A 20,408-nucleotide genomic window follows, 5' to 3' on the forward strand; every position below is an offset into this window, starting at 1 on the left:
CACATCTTCTTATATCTATGTACCACATCTCGTCGCGATATTAGTCTTTTTTTTTGTGCTAAATTGTTTGGTCGGAACTTATCTCATTGCAATGTGTTTATGGCTATGTTTAGAGCTGTGTTTATGTGAGAAATGTGTTTAAAAATGACTGAAGCACAATCGTAAACATGTTTAGAAGTTCACAAGTAATACAAATGTTTTACTTGTTTAATTTCAAAGCATGATTTTTACAGTGTACTCTTTTCGTGTTGAGATGCAGATTACGCTGTTTATGTTACCTCAAATATTAATTGTTTATTTTCGAAAAGGCGGTTATATATAAGTTTTGAAGGAGTCTCCTGTCGTCTTTTACTTTTATTCAGATATTACAAACATTAAAATACATTTCCATCTATCATTGTTCTCTTTGTTATAACATAAACGGTACCATTTTTTCTGCACCAAGTGCGCACTGTTCGACAATCAATGTCTCTTCAGTGATGCTCGAGGCCAAAATATTTGAAATTCAAAGCTTATAAAAAGAATGAAGACCTTTGTTATATCGAACAATTTTGCTAAATCCTCGATATCGTATCATGCCAAAAAAAAAAACACCCCAGGGTATTTGCCAGAAAATAAAATGTTTTTACTAATGTGAAGCATTTGTTACAACATACACCAAAATGGACCGTACGCTACTCGATCAACAGATTATTATATGTATCGATAAACTGAATTGAAGCATTGGAGCTAAACATTAAGATAAAAACAAAGAAGCGAGTAATGCACAAATTAAAAAAAAATATGCAATTTATATGCACAGGACGCATGCGTCTGAAAAATCATTATTTAGAAGAGTCGAGACAAAATGTCTGAGATAACAACCATATAACACTACCGCTAAACCAAATCTAAGCCATTCGACGTTTGGCGTCTTTTATTCAATTACTTCTCAGATTTTTTTTCTCCCTTTTTTCACGTAAAGAGTATGGATGAAAACACGTTCAACCATTTTTAGGACATAATGTATTAGAAATGGGTACAGCTATTAATTATGACATCTCTGAAGCAATGCAAATTAATGAGGCATTTTTGAAAAAAAATGTACAAAGTTTAGTTTAAACGGCGTCGACTTTTGTTGTTATCAGGTTTCTGAAATTTTTGAACTAACATTTTGATCAATTAATCAGAAAAAATATATAAACGTTAAATAAAAAAGCTGAGACACTAAAATAATGTTTACTTTGAAAGGCCACCTAAGTGAGTCACCTTGTTGTTACCAAATTCAAATAAAATCTGATTAAATCAAAACATCAGATCAAACCAATAGACAAACGTTTTCATTTAATTGTTATAATGGGCCCAATTATAGCTGTTATTTAATCTAGAAAAAGGGAAAATAGAATAACTATGTGAATACAACTTTTGTTCAATGCCTTTATTTCATTATCTTTTGATAATGGTTTTATACATCGAAGGTTAAAGCACGTGCATTGAAATTGAAAGTAAGCCAGAGAAAGGGGATTTCATTCATTAGTCTCTAACAGAAATCAATATTCATATTTAATCTTTACTCTTTTAATCTTTACTTTTCAATTCCTTTAAATTTTGGGCGATGCATTCGAAATGAGAAATAATGAAATTCGATACATTCTTCATGATATTCATGACTCGGTTTAACAGGCGTACAAATACGAATAAAACCTTGCACGCGCTCACGTGACTTGCCAAATTATATGCGCATACAGTCGGAAAATGAAACACACGTGTCTGTAATGCAGGTGCATTGACACGAGACAATGTCAATATAAGTATACAATACGAGGTATACATAATTGAAAGTGAAAAAAGTTAACACAAAAAAGTCATAATGAATGGGGATGGAAATGTGTCGTTAGACGACACGTTCCATTAGAATTACAACACAACAGAAGAAAACTTGGATATTTTAAAAGGTAAGCATAGGTCATAAATGTCTTTTTCAACTAAAACAGACGAAAAACAATGTTTGTTTTTATCAAATGCAGTTGACAATAGCATCCTTGTCTTGACATATACAATAGATTTGGTTGTTCTAGAGTGTTTTAATTCATTCTGTTCTTTTTTAATCAAAGTTCTTTATCAAACAGTCTTTTGTGCTGAGGACAGGAAAATCTTAGATATTTTTCTGGAGTGTATTAAGTATATATTCAAATTATTATGTTCTTTTATTTTGTTGTGGGTTATGATTTGTGTAGTCACTATGTCATATATAGGATGAATGCTAAACAAACAAACTTTGACATTTCCATATTTCCTACGACGTCACAGGCAGCACAGAGTAACGAACAACAAATATATTTGAACAAAAAACATAAGTACGCACGAGTGACCCTAAAAGTTTGGGAAGTCAAAAATGGAATAAACAAACAACCCCAAATCGTGATTAGAACACCAATACAAAAAATCCTATACAGAACCGTGGAAACTGTCCAACGTTAAATTTTCCTGAAGGCACTGCAACCCTTGTCAAGCAATCAAAAAGGGAATTAATTATCGTAAAACACCAGCAAATAGGTCTTCTTAAAAAAAGACATTGAAACCATAATGTTATTATTTTAGAAAACAAATACGGTTTACCACAAAATGATTTATGTGTAAGTAAACAAAATATAATACATATAATATGAGATGGAAATCGATAGTCCTCTTTCTAAAATTAAACTAAAATCACATCAAACAAAGGTACGTATACTTTATGTTACTCCTCAGCTGGAAACAATATGTATGTCCCTGCTCATAGCAATCAACCTTATGTATCGTGCTGAACATAAAATTTCTGAAAAGAACATCATCAGTATTTTCAAGCTGAATTAATGGGTATCTTAACTGTTTGAAGCAACCTGAGGTAGGGAAAATTCAGGAAAGGAAAACACGTGTCTCTCGCATATTTTTTGAAATACAAAACCACTGGCAAAATGTCATGAATGAGGATTGTCTTTAGGAAAGGAACCACATATTGAATTATTTGCTGGCATGACGCAATCTCTCTCTTCATATATAAAGAACGATATACAGGATTAGGTCAGGTTCTGTTATGTTTCATTTAAGTGGAGGGTGGAGGGTAAGGAAGTTTGGATTTCGAGAATGTTTAACAATATACGACTGAAGTGTTTCAACACATATAAAATTCTTTTCTGGCAAATGATACAAATATGATTTTGGTATTGGAAAAATATCAAATTATGACTAAATCATTTTTCTGCAATAAAATGTATAAAGTTAAGCAAATGTTTAATGTTTCTGACTGGTTTGCTCAATCTTGTTTTTTTGTGTGTAATGTTTTATGGACCGTTGTCTGCATTCGACTTATGACCCCTTCGCATAAACAGTTTGCTACTAATAACAATGGGAATTATATTTGATTTATTTTCATGCTGTGTGCTTTGTTGTTTGTTTTTTTGCTTTAATTGTTTTATATTCGGTTCGGTAAAATGCTGACCAGAGCTTATGTTCAAATGTTTCTCAATATACCGAGTCTATATACAGTTTATAGTACTATACGTGATCTGAATGCAATCGGTACTCAGCTGAATGAGCATAAAATTTCTGAAAAGAACATCATCAGTATTTTCGAGCTGAATTAATGGTATCTTAACTGTTTGAAGCAACCTGAGGTAGGGAAAATTCACGAAAGGAAAACACGTGTCTCTCGCATATTTTTTGAAAGGTAAAGTAGGAAACCTTCAAATTAACATTTTCAATTCATAAATATTGTAATCGTTCTAAATCTAAGATTACAAAGTAATTACAAATATTTTCATGTTGTTATTGTTTTATTAAACATGTCATTTAGTAGTCTGAGCAAAGGCTGGTCGGTGACATATCATCTTGTTACAAACAAAGCTCCGCCAGTCGATGTAGTTCAAAACAGGGTTTATATTTTTATAACTTTAACATGTTCCCGTCGAGATATGCCTGAAGTATTTTCTGTTGGACGTTGAACACAAATCCAACATAATCATCCTAAAAGAATATGCATAATGATACATATAGGGTGAAGTGTTTGCAGAAAATTTCAATTCCAATTCTCTTTTAAATCATAGCAAAGGAGGATTCTAAGTAAAATTCAAATATTTGTTTATGCAACCGTAAGTGAACTTTGTCTTTTGCATTTTAAATTCGACGTTTCTTTAAATTTTCATATTTTAGTATATTTCAATGAATTTCAATGTTGCAGATTATCAGACTATTGAAAATAAGTGATTTAAATGTACTGGAATTGATAAGAAAAAAGACACACTTGTTCATATTGAATATGTATCGGTCCACTGGTGTGTAACCTCTAACGATGTGATTAAGAAAGCCCCCACATGAAGTATAGTACTTAGGTAAAGATGTTAACCAACATGAATCAACAGAAGTTAAAAAGAAACTGATAGGTCCATTAACACTTCTTAAATTGTTTATTTTATTTTACATTTTTCAGGTTTGAATAAGTTTTCCAAGCGGAAAAATCTATTTTATCCAGTAATGAAATTCGTGTTTATTTTTTACTTAAAATATATTGCCATTGTTATTTGTATTTAATTCAGTGTTTGTCATAAAAGACAGGCGAAATATACCGCAGGACTATTCAAACCCATAAATCAAAATAAACTAAAATTCATTGGCAAAAAAAAAAAAAAAAAAAAACACAAACAAACACAAACAAACAACTGTTACAGTATACAAACACTACATAGAAAACTAAAGGCTGAGCAAAACGAACCACACCAAAATTCGGTGATCGTAGGTGCTCATAAAAGTGTAGCAGATCTTGCTTTACTAGTCAAACCAGTCGTTTTTGGTAATGTAAGTACAAACTCACGGATAAATCTAATTCGGTAAGTCCAATTAGAGGAATATACCTATCGTCATCTGTTAAACAAACAAATATTTCATAACGATCAAACAAACTCGTGACAGCGTCCAGAAAATGTTCACGGACGGCAATTTTGCTTATGAGTTATAGGACGAAAAAGAGAAGAAACCCATTTATATAAGGTAAATGTAAACAATAATCTTTTATATATTCATTACTTTTATAAGAAAATGGAATGAGGCCACCGTCTTTAAATCATGATTTAATTGAGTACAAAATAGGTTTGGCATTTTGTTATGACGTACTTACAAATGGAAAAATAAATCTTAGATTCAGTTGCGTATTTTCGTGTGAGGGATATATATGGTTATGTTGAATATTAAAGGGGAGTATAATCAGAGCCGCCCTCCCCTTGAAGAGAGATAAAATTTCCAATCTTCTCGTAATTTTACCAATTCTATTGATACATAGACAGGGTTTTCGGTTTGGCTACTTAGAATATATTTTACTTTGAAATTAACATCAATAAAAGCATTACTTAAGATTATTTTGGAAAAATTGCTTCAATGTTGTTATATTTCAGTATGGTTAAGATATAAATCTCAACATAAAAAAGTTTGTATTTTTTTTTTTATATCATTCATGAAATGTGATAGGCCAAAGTAAGCATGCATAGTACATTGTAATTTAAAATGTGACCATTCAATACTGATTGTTGTTATCTATATCTATCAGACTAATAACATTGATAATGGAAACGAGGATAGTATCAAAGAGACAATATCGCGGTCAATGAGCAGAAAACACAAATGGGACTTCAACACAGCGAGGAACACCGCACCCGGAGGCCTGTTTAATCTGGCTCTTGAAAGAATGTATACTTAGTCTAGTTCAGTGAAAATGTTCTGCGAACGGGGACGGATTTGGGTTTTCGAATTCAATAGCAAAAAATAAAAATGGCTTAACTTAGATCAAACCATATCCATGGAGTATTTATATAACTTTTTTTTATCAACTTTTGATAAACTGACTATATAAAACAGTAATTCTAACATAACAGGTTACAAGAGCGCAATTATTTGTTTACATTTTACCGGCAAGTTTTTTACCCCAAGATGGTACTCAGAATACGGCTTCTGATTGGATGATACAGGATTGGAATAACATTTAATCGAAAACTTATCCAATAAGGTTTAAAAATTGCAGAATATCATATTCATATTTTACGAAGTATAGAAAATATCTCCCGTTTCTGCAAGTCGGAGCCATTAAAAACATGCCTTTTTCATTAAGCGAAAAAAATAGATGATCTTTTTCAACTGCATTTTACACCCAATTAACAATAACCTTGACAAATCTCACTACGAGTCTTTTTTTGTAGCTCGATCTTTTTCAACTGCATTTTTGTAAGTCAATTTTTGCCGCATGATCCTATATATTGTTTTGGTTGCAATGCAACACTTGCATTTCTAGTAACAGGAACTGCTACCCATTTTTCCCTAGTTTGTGTAATCTTCGAGAAAAAACTACGGAACACCAGTGGTACCCTATGGAAAATGCATTACAAATAATTGCGCTCTTGTAAACAACAGATGTACCTGACCAATGATATTTTCCCGAAATTTTGTAGCAAAAAATGTCCCAACTAATATTTTTAATTAGCTATATATTGTTCATATGGGAATAGATATTGACTTATTTGTAAGTAAAATTATGTAGAAACTTTCATTATTTCTAAATATTTTTTTTATGGAAGACTAGTAGATCTACATATATTTCTCAGCCGAGATTTTGCTACTGAATAGGGGAGGAAAAAGAATTTTCAATTTTTTGTAAATATTTTCAGTCTTGGTGTGCTACTTCGTGGGATGACTTCCTTTCTTAATAAGGTAAAACTGAAACAGTATTTAAAGTACATCATATTACTTTTTTGAAATGTTATTGTCATTTTCCCACTCTGCTCTCAAACACGTCTCTACGTATTCATATTAAATGTAATTTCTTCCGCTGATATGTGAAAAAATGAAATAAAATATAAAAGACAAATACATTTGAAAAATCAGTTTCATGTTAAACAAATAAGCAAATTGTTAAATATTTGATATTAACAAGATAAATACTAAATTTTATCAAATCTTTTGATCGATAATTCCATTGCGTTACAGTTAAGTTAAAATTTAACATCATTATATTTCTCAAATATTGACTATTCTACCCATTCCATTATATGGGATTTGCTATGTTAGATTTTATGTAATATAATTGATATTCTAATTTACTGTCACTATAATATAAGTACGTAGAATACATCACTGCTATAATCTAATGAAATATTTATTCGTTCTTTATCAATCACTTTAACTATTATATATATTTTTCGATATGATTTTGTTTCCTTTTTTTTTTTTTTTTTTTTTAACTTTTCTTTAATCCATAATCTTTCATCCTAGATATTATATATTTTTTAAAGTGAAAAATGATAAATAATGGGAAAATATACTGTGATGTCAATCGTCTGCAGAATGTATCTGAAACTGATGATAGCGCGTGACAAGATGCAATTGATACCAAGGTAACGCCTATCATGTAAACCACGCCTACATAATGAATTTCTGATTGGATACGTTGATTACTGTATGATTAAACATGACTTTCGTATAAAAATCGAATTCTATAAATCAATAAAGCTTTTGTACACATTATTTCTGGTCTTTCAGGAACTTATTTAAAAACCATGTATGAGAGTTTCCTTTATAAAGTTTAAACAAGCATTGCTGTAACCGGCAGTGGTACAAGTTCCGTCTTAGTTCCGTTTGGGAAATAGTTGTCGACGCATTTCGGAAACGCGAACAGAAACGAAGTAATTGGATGTGTCGATTTGAACTTTTGAAGTAAATACAAAACCGATCTAATCTATTTATTGTACTCTTTTTACAAGAGAGTTCCGATGCAGGGAATTAAACCTGATTACTATAGGACTTGTAGCTTTCCGGGCTTGACTGGAATGATGATCCCCGGTATGTATGTTTCGGGAAATTACTTTTTCCGGTGTTCAGAAACCGTTGAAATCGGTTTCCTTTTTGGAGACTTTGATCAGAATTTTATTTGGTTTTCATTAAATGTTATTTGGAAACGGCATTTCAATGTTTATTTCTTTAATTTCCGTCCTTTTGTGAGGAAAATAAACACAAAAGTAAATTGATTTTTTTACCTATTTATATTTGACTTTCAACTCGTGACAAAATCAGAGTGAATAAAATACATTCTGCAATTTAGAGTAACACGATTTAATCTTTCCTTTTTTTCAGAAATACAAAAGTAAATAGTTAATTTTGGTGCAACGTTGTACCCTTCTCCACTTTAATAATACAAACAGCGGACAATTTTTTACACTTTTTTCAGCTTTCCATTTCTAATCATTAAGATTTTTTAAAATTCATAAATAACGAATTTTATTTGCTTAAATTGCAGATCCTCCTTACGGGAAAGCATCATGGCCACCAACGTCAAACCCACAGAGTCCAAGTAAGTTTGTCTTCATTTATCCTTAATACTATATAGTTGACATTATCATTGAAATCATGAATTTTTGAGGACTCATTTGTGTGCTTCAATTTAATTTGTAACTTTTAACGTTTAACTCGATAAAGTTTACAAGTCTAATTTTATATTTTTAATCCTATTATGAATAAATATTATTATTATATGGTTATAAACTCTAGTAAAAATGCATTAACAAATCTTATACTTTATTTTCCAGATTATGGACATACAAGTCCGTTTCCACACCTATCAAAACCAACATTAGAAGCGCCTCATACTCACTGGAGACCACAAGGTAAGAAGATTTCATTATTTATATATTTACTTTGAACTATGATGGCTTACTTTTACAAATTGTGACTTGGATGGAGAGTTGTCTCATTGGCACTCATATCATGTCTTCTTATATCTATTTACTGAAGAAATATATATATCGTTAATGCTTGTGGTGAAATTATTTTTCTTCTATCAATCTTTTTAAGAACTTAATTGATTTAAAATAAATGAACATAAATACCGAACTCCAAGATTAATTCAAAGAGGAAATTTCAATAAAAAGTGGAGGGAAATCGCTGGACTTTGTCATCCAACGGAACTGTTAAAATGTCTTTTATAAGACATTTTGATTAGTTTGTTTCGCAACATATTAAAATACATAGTTTGTATCTTCATATGGAAATACAGATATGTATATATATAGGCGTCAAATTATTTAGTCTTTTTCTGTTAAAAAATATGTCATATCTTTAATTGTATTTAAATTTTGTTCATTGTCTCGATAATTTTAAAGAATGGTCACAAATGTGTATTTCTTTATATATGTCGTTTCTTATGTCCAAACATTAACGGGAAGACAAAATATTGATGCAATAACGAAGTCGAAAATTTAAGAGCGTTAGCGATAATTTTCTTGTTTTCATATTTGAAAAGTTTATTTTATTTTTCTTATAAACCCTTCCAGTTAAACCCACTATGCAGTTGATTCAGATAATTCTCAAATATATGTGCTTTTTCTTAGATGGATATGCATAACTTAGGCTGTAAAAAAAAAATATGTTTAGTGCCTTTTTTTTGCATTAACAATGACTTTTTTTGAACGATTTTCAATTTAAACCAAGTATGCTATACATAGAAATATGATGATGTATTTGTATATTAGTTTCTTAAATATATCATTTAAGTAGGAAGTAGGAGCTTGTTCTATTATTTTTTTTTTGAAAATTCATGTTTGAAAATAAGTGTTGATGAGAAACAGGTATTTTTGAAATATTTGAAATTGTAGTAAGACAAAGTCTTGTTTATTAAAGATAAATATTTCTGACAAATGTCAATGAGGTCGTTATATTGATTATAATTATTAGACAAACTATTAAAAGATTAAAAAAATATTATCTAAATGCGCAGTAAATGTTAATAAAGTTATTATCATCTAATACCTTTTTGTTATTTGTTGTACACGTAGTGACAAATATTTCAGGTATATTGAGTACAAATAAAAAAAAGACAAAAAAAAAAAATGATTATAGTATTTTTTAATATGTCTAGTGGCAAATATTTCATGATGGTCAAGCATTATTTGTCAGTCTGTCTTTACATTTGTAAAAGATAAAAAAAAAAAAAAAAATGCCAACGAGTCTTTGGAATTTCTAACGGTTCAAATATACAATGTAGTGTAGGTAACAAAATATCGCAGACAAAATGCAGATATAATCTAAAAATCTATTGATAGTGGTTGGTTCATTTTGCTTGATTTGAGCATTGAACCTTGATATGTTTATTACATATTTCATCATTATCCTTGTACTACAAATTAAAAACCTGTTAAGCGGAAATTGCATTTTTTTTAGAATAGTCAATAAGCCCTGTACAAAACTCTATTTATGTGTTGAAAAAATAATGATCATATATGCCTAGGATCTGTTTATCGAAGTGCTTTTGGGATTACGACATATATTAAGATCATGTAATTGAATTTCTTTGTCTTATGTGGGTTTATCAAACCTGTCGTAACTAATTCATATGAATCGTCCTTAGTTCATGGCATACGTTTCGGTAAGTTTAACGGATATTTAGATGAACCTTGTCCTAACTTAAGGATACCTTCTATAATGGTTAATTTGTAAACAATTACGACTGCCGCCTTAAGGAAGAAGAACAAATAGTTTAAGTAGAAAAAGTCTGTTTAGGGACTATTATATTCCACTGCACTATTTGGGTGACATAATTATTATACGCAAGTGTAGTTCATTATGTCCGCAACACAGACGCTAGGGGATTTACTTTTTTCCCAGACAGACGATAGGGGAATATGTTTATTTTTAATTCTAAACAGGCGCTAGGGGAATATGTTCCTCTTTTTTTTAAACAAGCACCAGGGGAATAGATTCCTCTTTTTCTAAACAGGCACCAGGGGAATAGATTCCTCCTTTTCTAAACAGGCACCAGGGGAATAGATTCCTACTTTTCTAAACAGGCACTAGGGGAATAGATTCCTCTTTTTCTAAATAGGCACCAGGGGAATAGATTCCTCTTTTTCTAAACAGGCACCAGGGGAATAGATTCATTTTTTATTCTAAACAGGCGCTAGGGGAATAGATTCATTTTTTATTCTAAACAGGCACCAGGGGAATAGATTCATTTTTTATTCTAAACAGGCACCAGGGGAATAGATTCATTTTTTATTCTGAACAGGCACCAGGGGAATAGATTCCTTTTTTATTCTAAACAGGCACCAGGGGAATAGATTCATTTTTTATTCTAAACAGGCACCAGGGGAATAGATTCCCGCCTTTTTAAACACTTTTGTTTTATTTATTATTCAGTAACTGTTTATATTCTTTGATATGTTTACTTATTTAATGGGCTCTTTATGTTATCCATAAGCTATATATGTAATAATAATTTGAATGTACACTTATTAGATAAATAATATGTATTATCTTTATATAAAAACAATCATTATAATTTGTAATCTAATAATTATCAATACTTGTAAAATTCTATTTTCAATTTTTACATATTTTAAATTCTTAACATCATTTTGTCCTGAACGCTTACAATCATAGAGCAGCAGATCCAACGATAACTTCGATGTTAATGCGGAGATATGTCGCACGTCGGTTACACTTTTCTTATGTATACCTACGACTAAATTTTGTATATACGCCAGACGTGCGTTTCGTCTACAAAAGACTCATCAGTGACGCTCGAATCCAAAAAAGTTAAAAAGGCCAAATAAAGTACGAAGTTGAAGAGCATTGAAGACCAAAATTCCTAAATGTTTTGCCAAATCCAGCTAAGGTAATCTATGCCTGAGGTAGAAAAACCTTAGTATTTCAAAAATTCATAATTTTGAAAACAGTTAATTTATAAATATAACCATATCAATGATAATTCATGTCAGCACAAAAAGTGCTGACTACTGGGCTGGTGATACCCTCGGGGAAATAAATCTCCACCAGCAGTGGCATCGACCCAGTGGTTGTAAATAACCATATATATGTACATCATATATACCAGGACTACATTTTGTATATAACAGGCCTTTGTCTACTTTTGGGGAAAATCTTCCAAACCATTTTTGAAAGATGTACTTGGCAATTGAATTTCATTATTTTGTTTCATTCCGCTGCTTTTAAAAGCAACATTGTTATGATCCAAAGATATATAATTAATGTAGATAACAAACTGAGTGCGTGCATGTATTCATGCATCGTAAATAGTTAACTGAAAGCCCCTCAATAACTTAATTGTAACTTTAAACGGACATTCATCTGCTAGAATCTCTTAGGAATAACGAATAATCTAAATTACAACTGTCTTTGAATATATATTATCCAGAGTGAAACTTAAAGATATATACATTAGGCAATGTTTATTTTACTATTGACATACACATATCATCTTGAAAAGAATGAATAAGGTTATTGATGATTCGAACCATCATCGGAAATCTTGAGCGCATATTGATAAAAGCGAAGAACACCCCGTTACACAAACGGTTAACAAAATATACCATAAATAAGCGATTTATTTTTACATTAATCTATTCAAAGGCCCTAGACTCTTCATTGAGTATTTTGTCGGTACTCTCAAAAAGTGTTCAGGGAGCTTCTCTTTGTTTAACGTCACCAGTTTTAAACCTGAACACAAAAACAAACCGCTAACAAACTCGAACATAAAAGACAATGAATAAAATGAAATGAACACGATTATGGAAGAGCAAACAAATGGCACAAAGCTTATGATAGTTCTTTTCCATTCGTTTTATGTGTTTGAGGTTTGATTTTGCCATTTGATGAACTGCTTTCCGATTTGAAATTTCCTTGGATTTCGGTATATTTGTTATTTTACTTTAAAAAAAAATATGACAGTTTCTATACAATATATTAAGCTCTAGAGTTTAGATATATAGGTAGAAAATGTAATTGACAAAGACAACCAAAGATCATTCACAATTCAGTAAAAAATCCAAATGTCAAAAACACCTGCAGACATTTAAAAAAGACATAAAGTAGTGATCTTTCTTAAGAATTCCCAAAAGGACTATGGTGTCGCAGGTAATGTGTCTATACATTGTCGGTATCCTCGATTCCAGATTAAGAGGTTTCGATATTTTATTGAGAAGTTAAATGCAGCTAGTGCAATATATATAAAGAGTTAACAACCCCTATTGTTGTTGCTGAATGTAATTCTGTGAATTGGCATAAAGGTGGTTTAAATGATTATATAAGGTGTGAAATTATGTCTTTTAATCTTATTAATTTAAATTTGCCATAATTTTAACACAAAATTTATTAGACACGTTTACAATGAAAAAAAGGGATCAGTAACGAGATTTACAGTTTTAAACTCAATAAACATTATATACATATTTTAAAAAGGCCTTTTATACGAAGCTTTAATATTAACATAAGCGTCCTAATTTAAGTGGAGAGCACAGGACGGAAACATTAGCATAATGTAATGCTGACCTCATGAAACATTTTTTAAACTGAAAAATGCATCCTTCTAGTTTTTTGGGTAAGAATTTGAGGAGATTTTTAATTATTTTTTTTTAGAATTTTCTTTTGGCATTTGAACGTTTACACACATAAATACCGACCTCCCAAGAGAATACAAAACGTAGAGCTCGTAATAAAATGGCAAATCAAAAGCTAAAACACATCAAACGCATTAAACGAATAGATAACAACTGTCATATTCCTGACTTGCTATATGTTTCATTTTAAATCTTGGTGCTCAATCCGTAATATGATGTGTTTGGCATTTGGAATCATGTCTTTTCCACAACTCAGTGGGATAATATATATATATGATGTGCGATGCAAAAATTGTCTTCAAAACTTAAATTAAATACTCGAATTTCTTTTGAAAAAAAAAGATGGTGCTATGAAATTGGTAAAATGACATTTTTATTCCGATCATTTTGTGTTTTAATTTTTTCTCAACTTTACCTATAGTTTTTCAAATCGAAAAAATCCAAACAACACGTTTGCACTTTACAATATTTTCATATTCTGTCATTAGTGGTATATTAAAAAAAAAGTGTAGACAAATGTTTTGATTCGATCTTCGCTGCAATGAACCTTGTGTAGACGGAACTCGCTGTTGTATACTTTAAAATTACATAGCCTGGTATCTTTTGATTAGATTAAACGCAAGCTTCAATTTTCTTCGTGTCATTAGTGAGTTAAGGAAATGATTTTGAGAACCTTTTTTTACAATTAAATAATGTTTTGACGTTCTGTGTATTCTCTAAATTGTTGTGAATTAGATCAAATTGGCATATCTCATATTTGTATAATATACTTTAAATGAAACAAGCTTTTACTATTCATACTAAGCTCTGTTTTGATTTTACTTTTGATCACACATTTAGCAAGAAAATTTTCACCTTAAGCTGAATTAAAACAATTATTTTACAAATATCCGGTGAAACCATGGAAACGGAACTAGGCTTCTGTTAAATGAAAAATAAAACACGTTTTTAAATACCCAATTTCATTATCCGATGATAATTTCCTATATTTAATCCTTATTCAGTTTTCTTTCGGCATAATGAAATTGTACCGTAATTATTAAAGAAAATTATTCAAAAGCTATTGAGCGTGCAATTTTGGATTCCTGAATCACAGTTTCCGCACCAAAGTAGGAGAATGTTAAGATCAAAAATCGGATTTTTATGTCAATATCGTTAAAATGAACATCTGGTTTTGCGTGTCACAATTCCGTATTCACCAACAAGAAAAGAATTTTACCTGTAAATGTACAAATGCTTTTAACACATCAACGAATGTTTAACTGTTCTAATACTAGCTACATTATTTCTAAATCAATATGTAGGATTAATGCCGGGTTTAGCTTTTAATGAACATATCTTGTAACATATTGTAATATCGTGCGGATAAAGCAATCGTCTGATTTTCCAAATATAAATAAGAATATGGTTAAATGAAAGCACTTAAATCTGAACACGTATGGTCACATGCTGACGTAGATAATATAAACAATATTTACATCAAAATAGAAAAAATAAGTTTATTAATTAAAACATAATCCACCTTTACGTCTGAGTTCAATATTTATATTGTTTCATTTCATGCTTTGATGACAGTACTTCTGATAAGCCACTACTTCTACCATAAAAGGCGAAGATAAATAATATATGCATATAAAGAATATTGAACTAGCATTTTGCAATTCTCATTTAAATATCATGTCTTTTAGGTTGAGAAAACTGAACATAAACAAGAGAGAATCATAATTATTTTGTTTCATTGTATATTTTAATGACAGTACTTATAATGTGCAACTGTTTCTACCTTAAAAATGAGAGATATAAATAATATATATATATTGAAATATAGAACTATTGCAGTCTTGTTCTTGTGATCAGAATTCGAAATTTTTATTTAAAGTCATGACTTGTTGGTTGAGAATACTGGACGAAAACCAGAGTGAATGCTTTTTATCTTTTACTTGTCTGGGAACAGTATATCTATGTAAATTTATATGTTCCTGGACTTGTCTAACATTTTCTCAAATCTGAAAATGACTGCTTACTTAAAAAAATATGTTTTCGTGTATCTTGCGTAGTTTTTATCAAAGGTACCAGGATTATAATTTAGTACGCCAGACGCGCGTTTCGTCTGCATAAGACTCATCAGTGACGCTCATATCAAACTATCTATTAAGCCAAACAAGTAAAAAGTTAAAGATCGTTGAGGATCCAAAACTCCAAAAAGTTGTGCCAAATACGGCTAAGGTAATCTATGCCTGGAATAAGAAAATCCTTAGTTTTTCGAAAAATTCACATATGCATATTCATACGTGTGCTCTAAAATTTGAGGTACAAAAACCATTCGGTATTAACTATTCTATATTTGAGGAAACAGTAGTTTATCGATGTTCAAATTTACTTAATCAATCAAGAAGATACAAAATTTAGAAAAAAACCAAAAACCAAGAGAATCGCATAAATTTCAAGAAGAGCGAGGTCTGGTGCGTCGAAATGGAGACCATTTCTTATTAATATACAGTAAACTTATTTAAAATTTAAAGTGTTCAGTCTATTCATTTTGAACTCTGTTAATTACTAATTACAAATAGAGGTGATCTTTAAAAAAAAAAAGGGAAATACTGCACCGTTCACCTACTTGTACAATGTACAAATGCAATAATGAATTGCTACTTAACCAGAATTCGCAAAAATCAAAATTTGTCAAAAACATAAATATTCTGAATTCTTCCTCGCGTTTTTAAGACTTCAAATTATACTATTGATGGTCTATCATAAAAAGGATACGAAGTATAACAAACAGTAATTTACCAATATTCTAATCTCCTAATCAATAAAGAAGATACAAAAATCAAAGTAAAAAAAAAAACAAAAAAACAAGGATGCATTGCTATTACGCTCTTTTTTAGTCTGAATATTTAATATGAGGCAGGCATTACCTGTAAATGGGGACGAAGTCTGTATGAATTATTTTTTTGTAACTTAAATATTTGTTAAAAAAAAGAAACGGAAATACCGTAACGTTTCCAATTTTGGTTCTGTTGTGAGGGATTTTAGTTGTGATGTTATTTAAGTTATGACGTCATATGCAATGTAAACAAAGAAATACTATCATCAGGAAACGTTTTTTCATATGAAGGAATTATTAAAAATGAAATTGGTATTGCGTTCCGTCCTATTATATACTAGATTGATGAACATATATTTTACTCAAAGTTTCATACAAACGAGACCGGAAAAAGGAAGTACATTATAGATTTCTACGCAGATGCGGGAATTCAAAACATGACATTCAAAAAATTGAACGATTTTGAGTTCATTAGTACAATGAAAATTTCGAAGAATATAACAAACGAAAAAGAAAAACATAACAAACAAAATAAACCATTACGAAAGGTATGACAAAAAGCACTGTTTTTACCATATTGTCATATTTACTCAAGTATATAATTTCTGAGCCACTTTTAAGTTTTTTTAATCGTAAAATATCAAAATTGAAAATTGGAGGTAATTATAAAAAATCATAAGGTTATGTAAAATGCTAAAAATAAAACAACAGTATATATCTTATACATTTGTACATTACGAAATATTATCCTTTTGTACACTTCATGTACATACATATTGCCTTAAATACAAGTTAGACTGTAATTCATACCTAATTCCATATATATATAAGCTGTTTTTCAATACGCATTTTGTTTATTTTTATTTGTTCGTTTGTTTTCCCGTCATAACTATTTATTTTTCAACATTTTTCAGGAAGTGGACAGATCCAGCTGTGGCAATTTCTATTAGAACTTCTATCTGACAGTAGCCTTGCAAACTATATAACCTGGGAAGGCACAAACGGGGAATTCAAATTAGTTGATCCAGATGAAGTTGCTCGCCGTTGGGGCGAGAGAAAAAGTAAACCAAACATGAACTATGATAAACTTAGTCGTGCTTTAAGATATTATTACGATAAAAACATTATGACAAAAGTTCATGGCAAGCGATATGCATATAAATTTGACTTTGCTGGATTGGCACAAGCAATGCAGCCACAGTCAGCAGACCCTACGGCATATAAATATCACCAACAAGACTTTTTAATGTCCAGTTACCATACAGGATCAAGGTTTAATTTCATGAACTCTCATTCACATATTCCACAATCACCAAACTTTTTCGGGTCGCCATCAAACTACTGGCCAAACAGTAACAGCATTTATTCTGGTAGCAGCATGTACCCCAGCATTCCAAATCACCACATGTCACATAGTCATCCAGGTCATATGCCATCACACTTGAGTTCATACTATTCGTAGAGAAAAACACGGAATGGACATGACTCCGGTTGTAATTTCTCAGATTATATTTACCAACTGTGGTGATATATCTGTTTTGTCTGTGATAGTCTATGTTTGTCACGTTTTTATGATCAGGGTCGTCTGCTAGATCACTTGGGGTCGTCTGGAAATAAAAAAAGAAGCTGACGCCATTTTTTTGTATCAGGCTTCATGGGTCGTATCTGATAATCAGCCAACTTGAAGAAAGAATAAGTGCCGTTCTATCGATTCAAAAGGTGACATCTTAAAAGACTTAAGAATTCGATACAGATCTTTTTTAGAATGGCTTTAATATTCTATCAATGAAACAATAACATATTCTGTAAATGTCGCTAACAATAGGATGGGATGGAATTAATCACCGATTGTTGCTACAGTATCTCTGTTTCTTATAAGGTCTATAGGACTATTGATTCTTAGCAAGAATAAATCGCAGCAGCCGATAAATTAATCCAAGGAAATGTCTTTACTAATGTAGAAATGAAATGTAAGGCACGGTTGAATAACTCACCAGGAGTATTAGATGGATTCATTTTTCACAACAGTTTTCAGCAACGGTTTGGCGGAAGGAAACGACAGAAAAGTTGATTCCGACAGTAATTTCTTCCTTCTTGATCGACTTTATTTTGTTCAAGAAACTTGACAGTTAGAAAATTGGATTCCTGGTCTGTTAAGAAAACTTATGTTATCAATACGATCAACGATGTATTTGAGAGGATGTATGGTAATGGATTGTTGCTCAAGTGTCTAGAATTGCCATTATTACGCTCTAACTAAGCCGTTACGATAACACTTTGACAAAAACCATCGGTTTTTATAATATCTTAATGAGATAAAAGGATAAGTGAGTCTATTAAACGCATAAAAGACCCAGAAATGACTGGAAAATACTCCTTGGAGACCAGCTGCGATTGAGCTGAATCTTGATCTCTTGTGTGCTTTATTGAAACCGCATCATTTAATACTCTGTAAATTAAATGATGAAATTAACATTGGATAATGATAACGATTGTTGATGAGAAAAAGGATCTCATTGCAATTCCGAAGAACTGTCACCTGCACTATACATTTTCGTCTTGATATCAGATAGCAAAATAAGACTGTCATAATGAAAAAGCTAATCATACCCCGTCCGTCATTGATTTCGTTAATATATTGAACATTTGAATAAATAACATCAACAGAGTGCCGATTCGTACTTTCGATTGCTCGTATGATTAAATACGCACGTGCCGTAGCACGAGCATGATGTAATTTAGTCATGTAAAATTCTAAGATATATTATTTTAATATTTCTACATTTAATTGAATAAAATAATGCTATTGTATTTTATGTGTTCGTTTTGTTATCAGATGGTGAACAAATATATGGAGTCTGGGTTTTCTCGTGTGAACTTTTATGAAATCAACACACTGTAAATATAAAATCTAAATTATGTATGATTTTTTTCCTCAATCTTCAATGCAAAAGAGCAACCTTTCTAATTATAGGTCACGCACAGTACTTACAGAAAACATAATTGTAGTTTTTAAAGACAGATAAAATAATAGTGTAGGACATTTTGTTGTCAAATTGAACTGATATAATTCAAAACTAGATTTTAATCATAGTTAAATATTATTCTTTCATACATTTTGTTGAAATTACATAATTGTGCCTCTGTAATTTCCAAAATGTTTAGTTGTCTGGAAATCATAAATCATAATTAGATTACATATAAAAAAAAGTTTTATTTTAGAACAAAACACAACTTGGTATTTACATTTATTATAACATCATATATTATGGAATAAAAATACTGAATAAAATAGTTTGTGTCTATAGCAGACAAAATTTACAAATATTTCTAGAACACACATACAAAACGTGCATTTAATATCTATGTGAAAAAAACAATATTTTTGCATTAATGTCGGAACTTTTAAAATTTACTTTTCGTTATGTGTCAAATTTAAGAAACCTCATTCGAAAATAAATTGTAAGTTTCAAACATTTCTTTATAACAAAAACATATTTTTATGCGATATACAAATATATATATATATATAATCTAATTTTATAATCCTGGTACTTTTGATAACTAATTATGCTTCTGGCTTCCTCTGATTTTTTGTTCTTATGTAGTATCTTTATATTCATTCCAATATCTACTAAATTCAAGGGGTTAAGATGTTAGGCGGTTAGACTACATTAAATCATAGATACCAGGATTGAACTGAATTTTGTATTTGCGCCAGTCCTGTGATCGAATACAAAAGACTCATCCAATTAGAAAGGCCGAATTAAGTACGGAGTTGAAGAGTATTGAGGACCAACAATTTTTGCCGAATTTTTGATCAAAATTATAAGACATGTCAAACCTGTCATATAAAGTTACAGTTGCTTATGTAAATTCACATCACATATGCAGCAATAAAAATACCTTAGACCTCATGTCAGTATGTCTTGTGAATTTGTGCACTAAGTCATCTTGGGGGAAACGTGTGATCCGCATGATATTCAATTTTAGTAAAACCATGCGTATCGACATGATAAGCAATTCCTGTTATGAATACATCTCCCACCAAGCGATTCTGAACGGATTTCCAGGAGCAGCAGTAATGATCAGTCACATTACACAATAGGGAATAAAGATACAACACATTATTTCCATGTCATACCTTTGTATATGATATTTTATGACACAATTAC

At 30.6% G+C, this 20,408-nt stretch overlaps 1 protein-coding gene across 1 annotated transcript; it reads left to right on the forward strand.

The window, feature by feature from the left end:
• Positions 1-7,532: 7,532 nt before the first annotated feature.
• Positions 7,533-19,044, forward strand: LOC143080513 (transcriptional regulator ERG homolog). The gene is made up of 4 exons (XM_076256383.1): positions 7,533-7,839; positions 8,294-8,347; positions 8,583-8,660; positions 17,148-19,044. The coding sequence occupies exons 1-4, from the start codon at positions 7,770-7,772 to the stop codon at positions 17,693-17,695; spliced, it is 750 nt and encodes a 249-aa protein (XP_076112498.1). The 5' UTR covers positions 7,533-7,769; the 3' UTR covers positions 17,696-19,044.
• The last annotated feature ends 1,364 nt before the right edge of the window (positions 19,045-20,408 follow it).

This window comes from Mytilus galloprovincialis, chromosome 6 (assembly GCF_965363235.1).
Source record: "Mytilus galloprovincialis chromosome 6, xbMytGall1.hap1.1, whole genome shotgun sequence".
Taxonomy (NCBI): domain Eukaryota; kingdom Metazoa; phylum Mollusca; class Bivalvia; order Mytilida; family Mytilidae; genus Mytilus; species Mytilus galloprovincialis.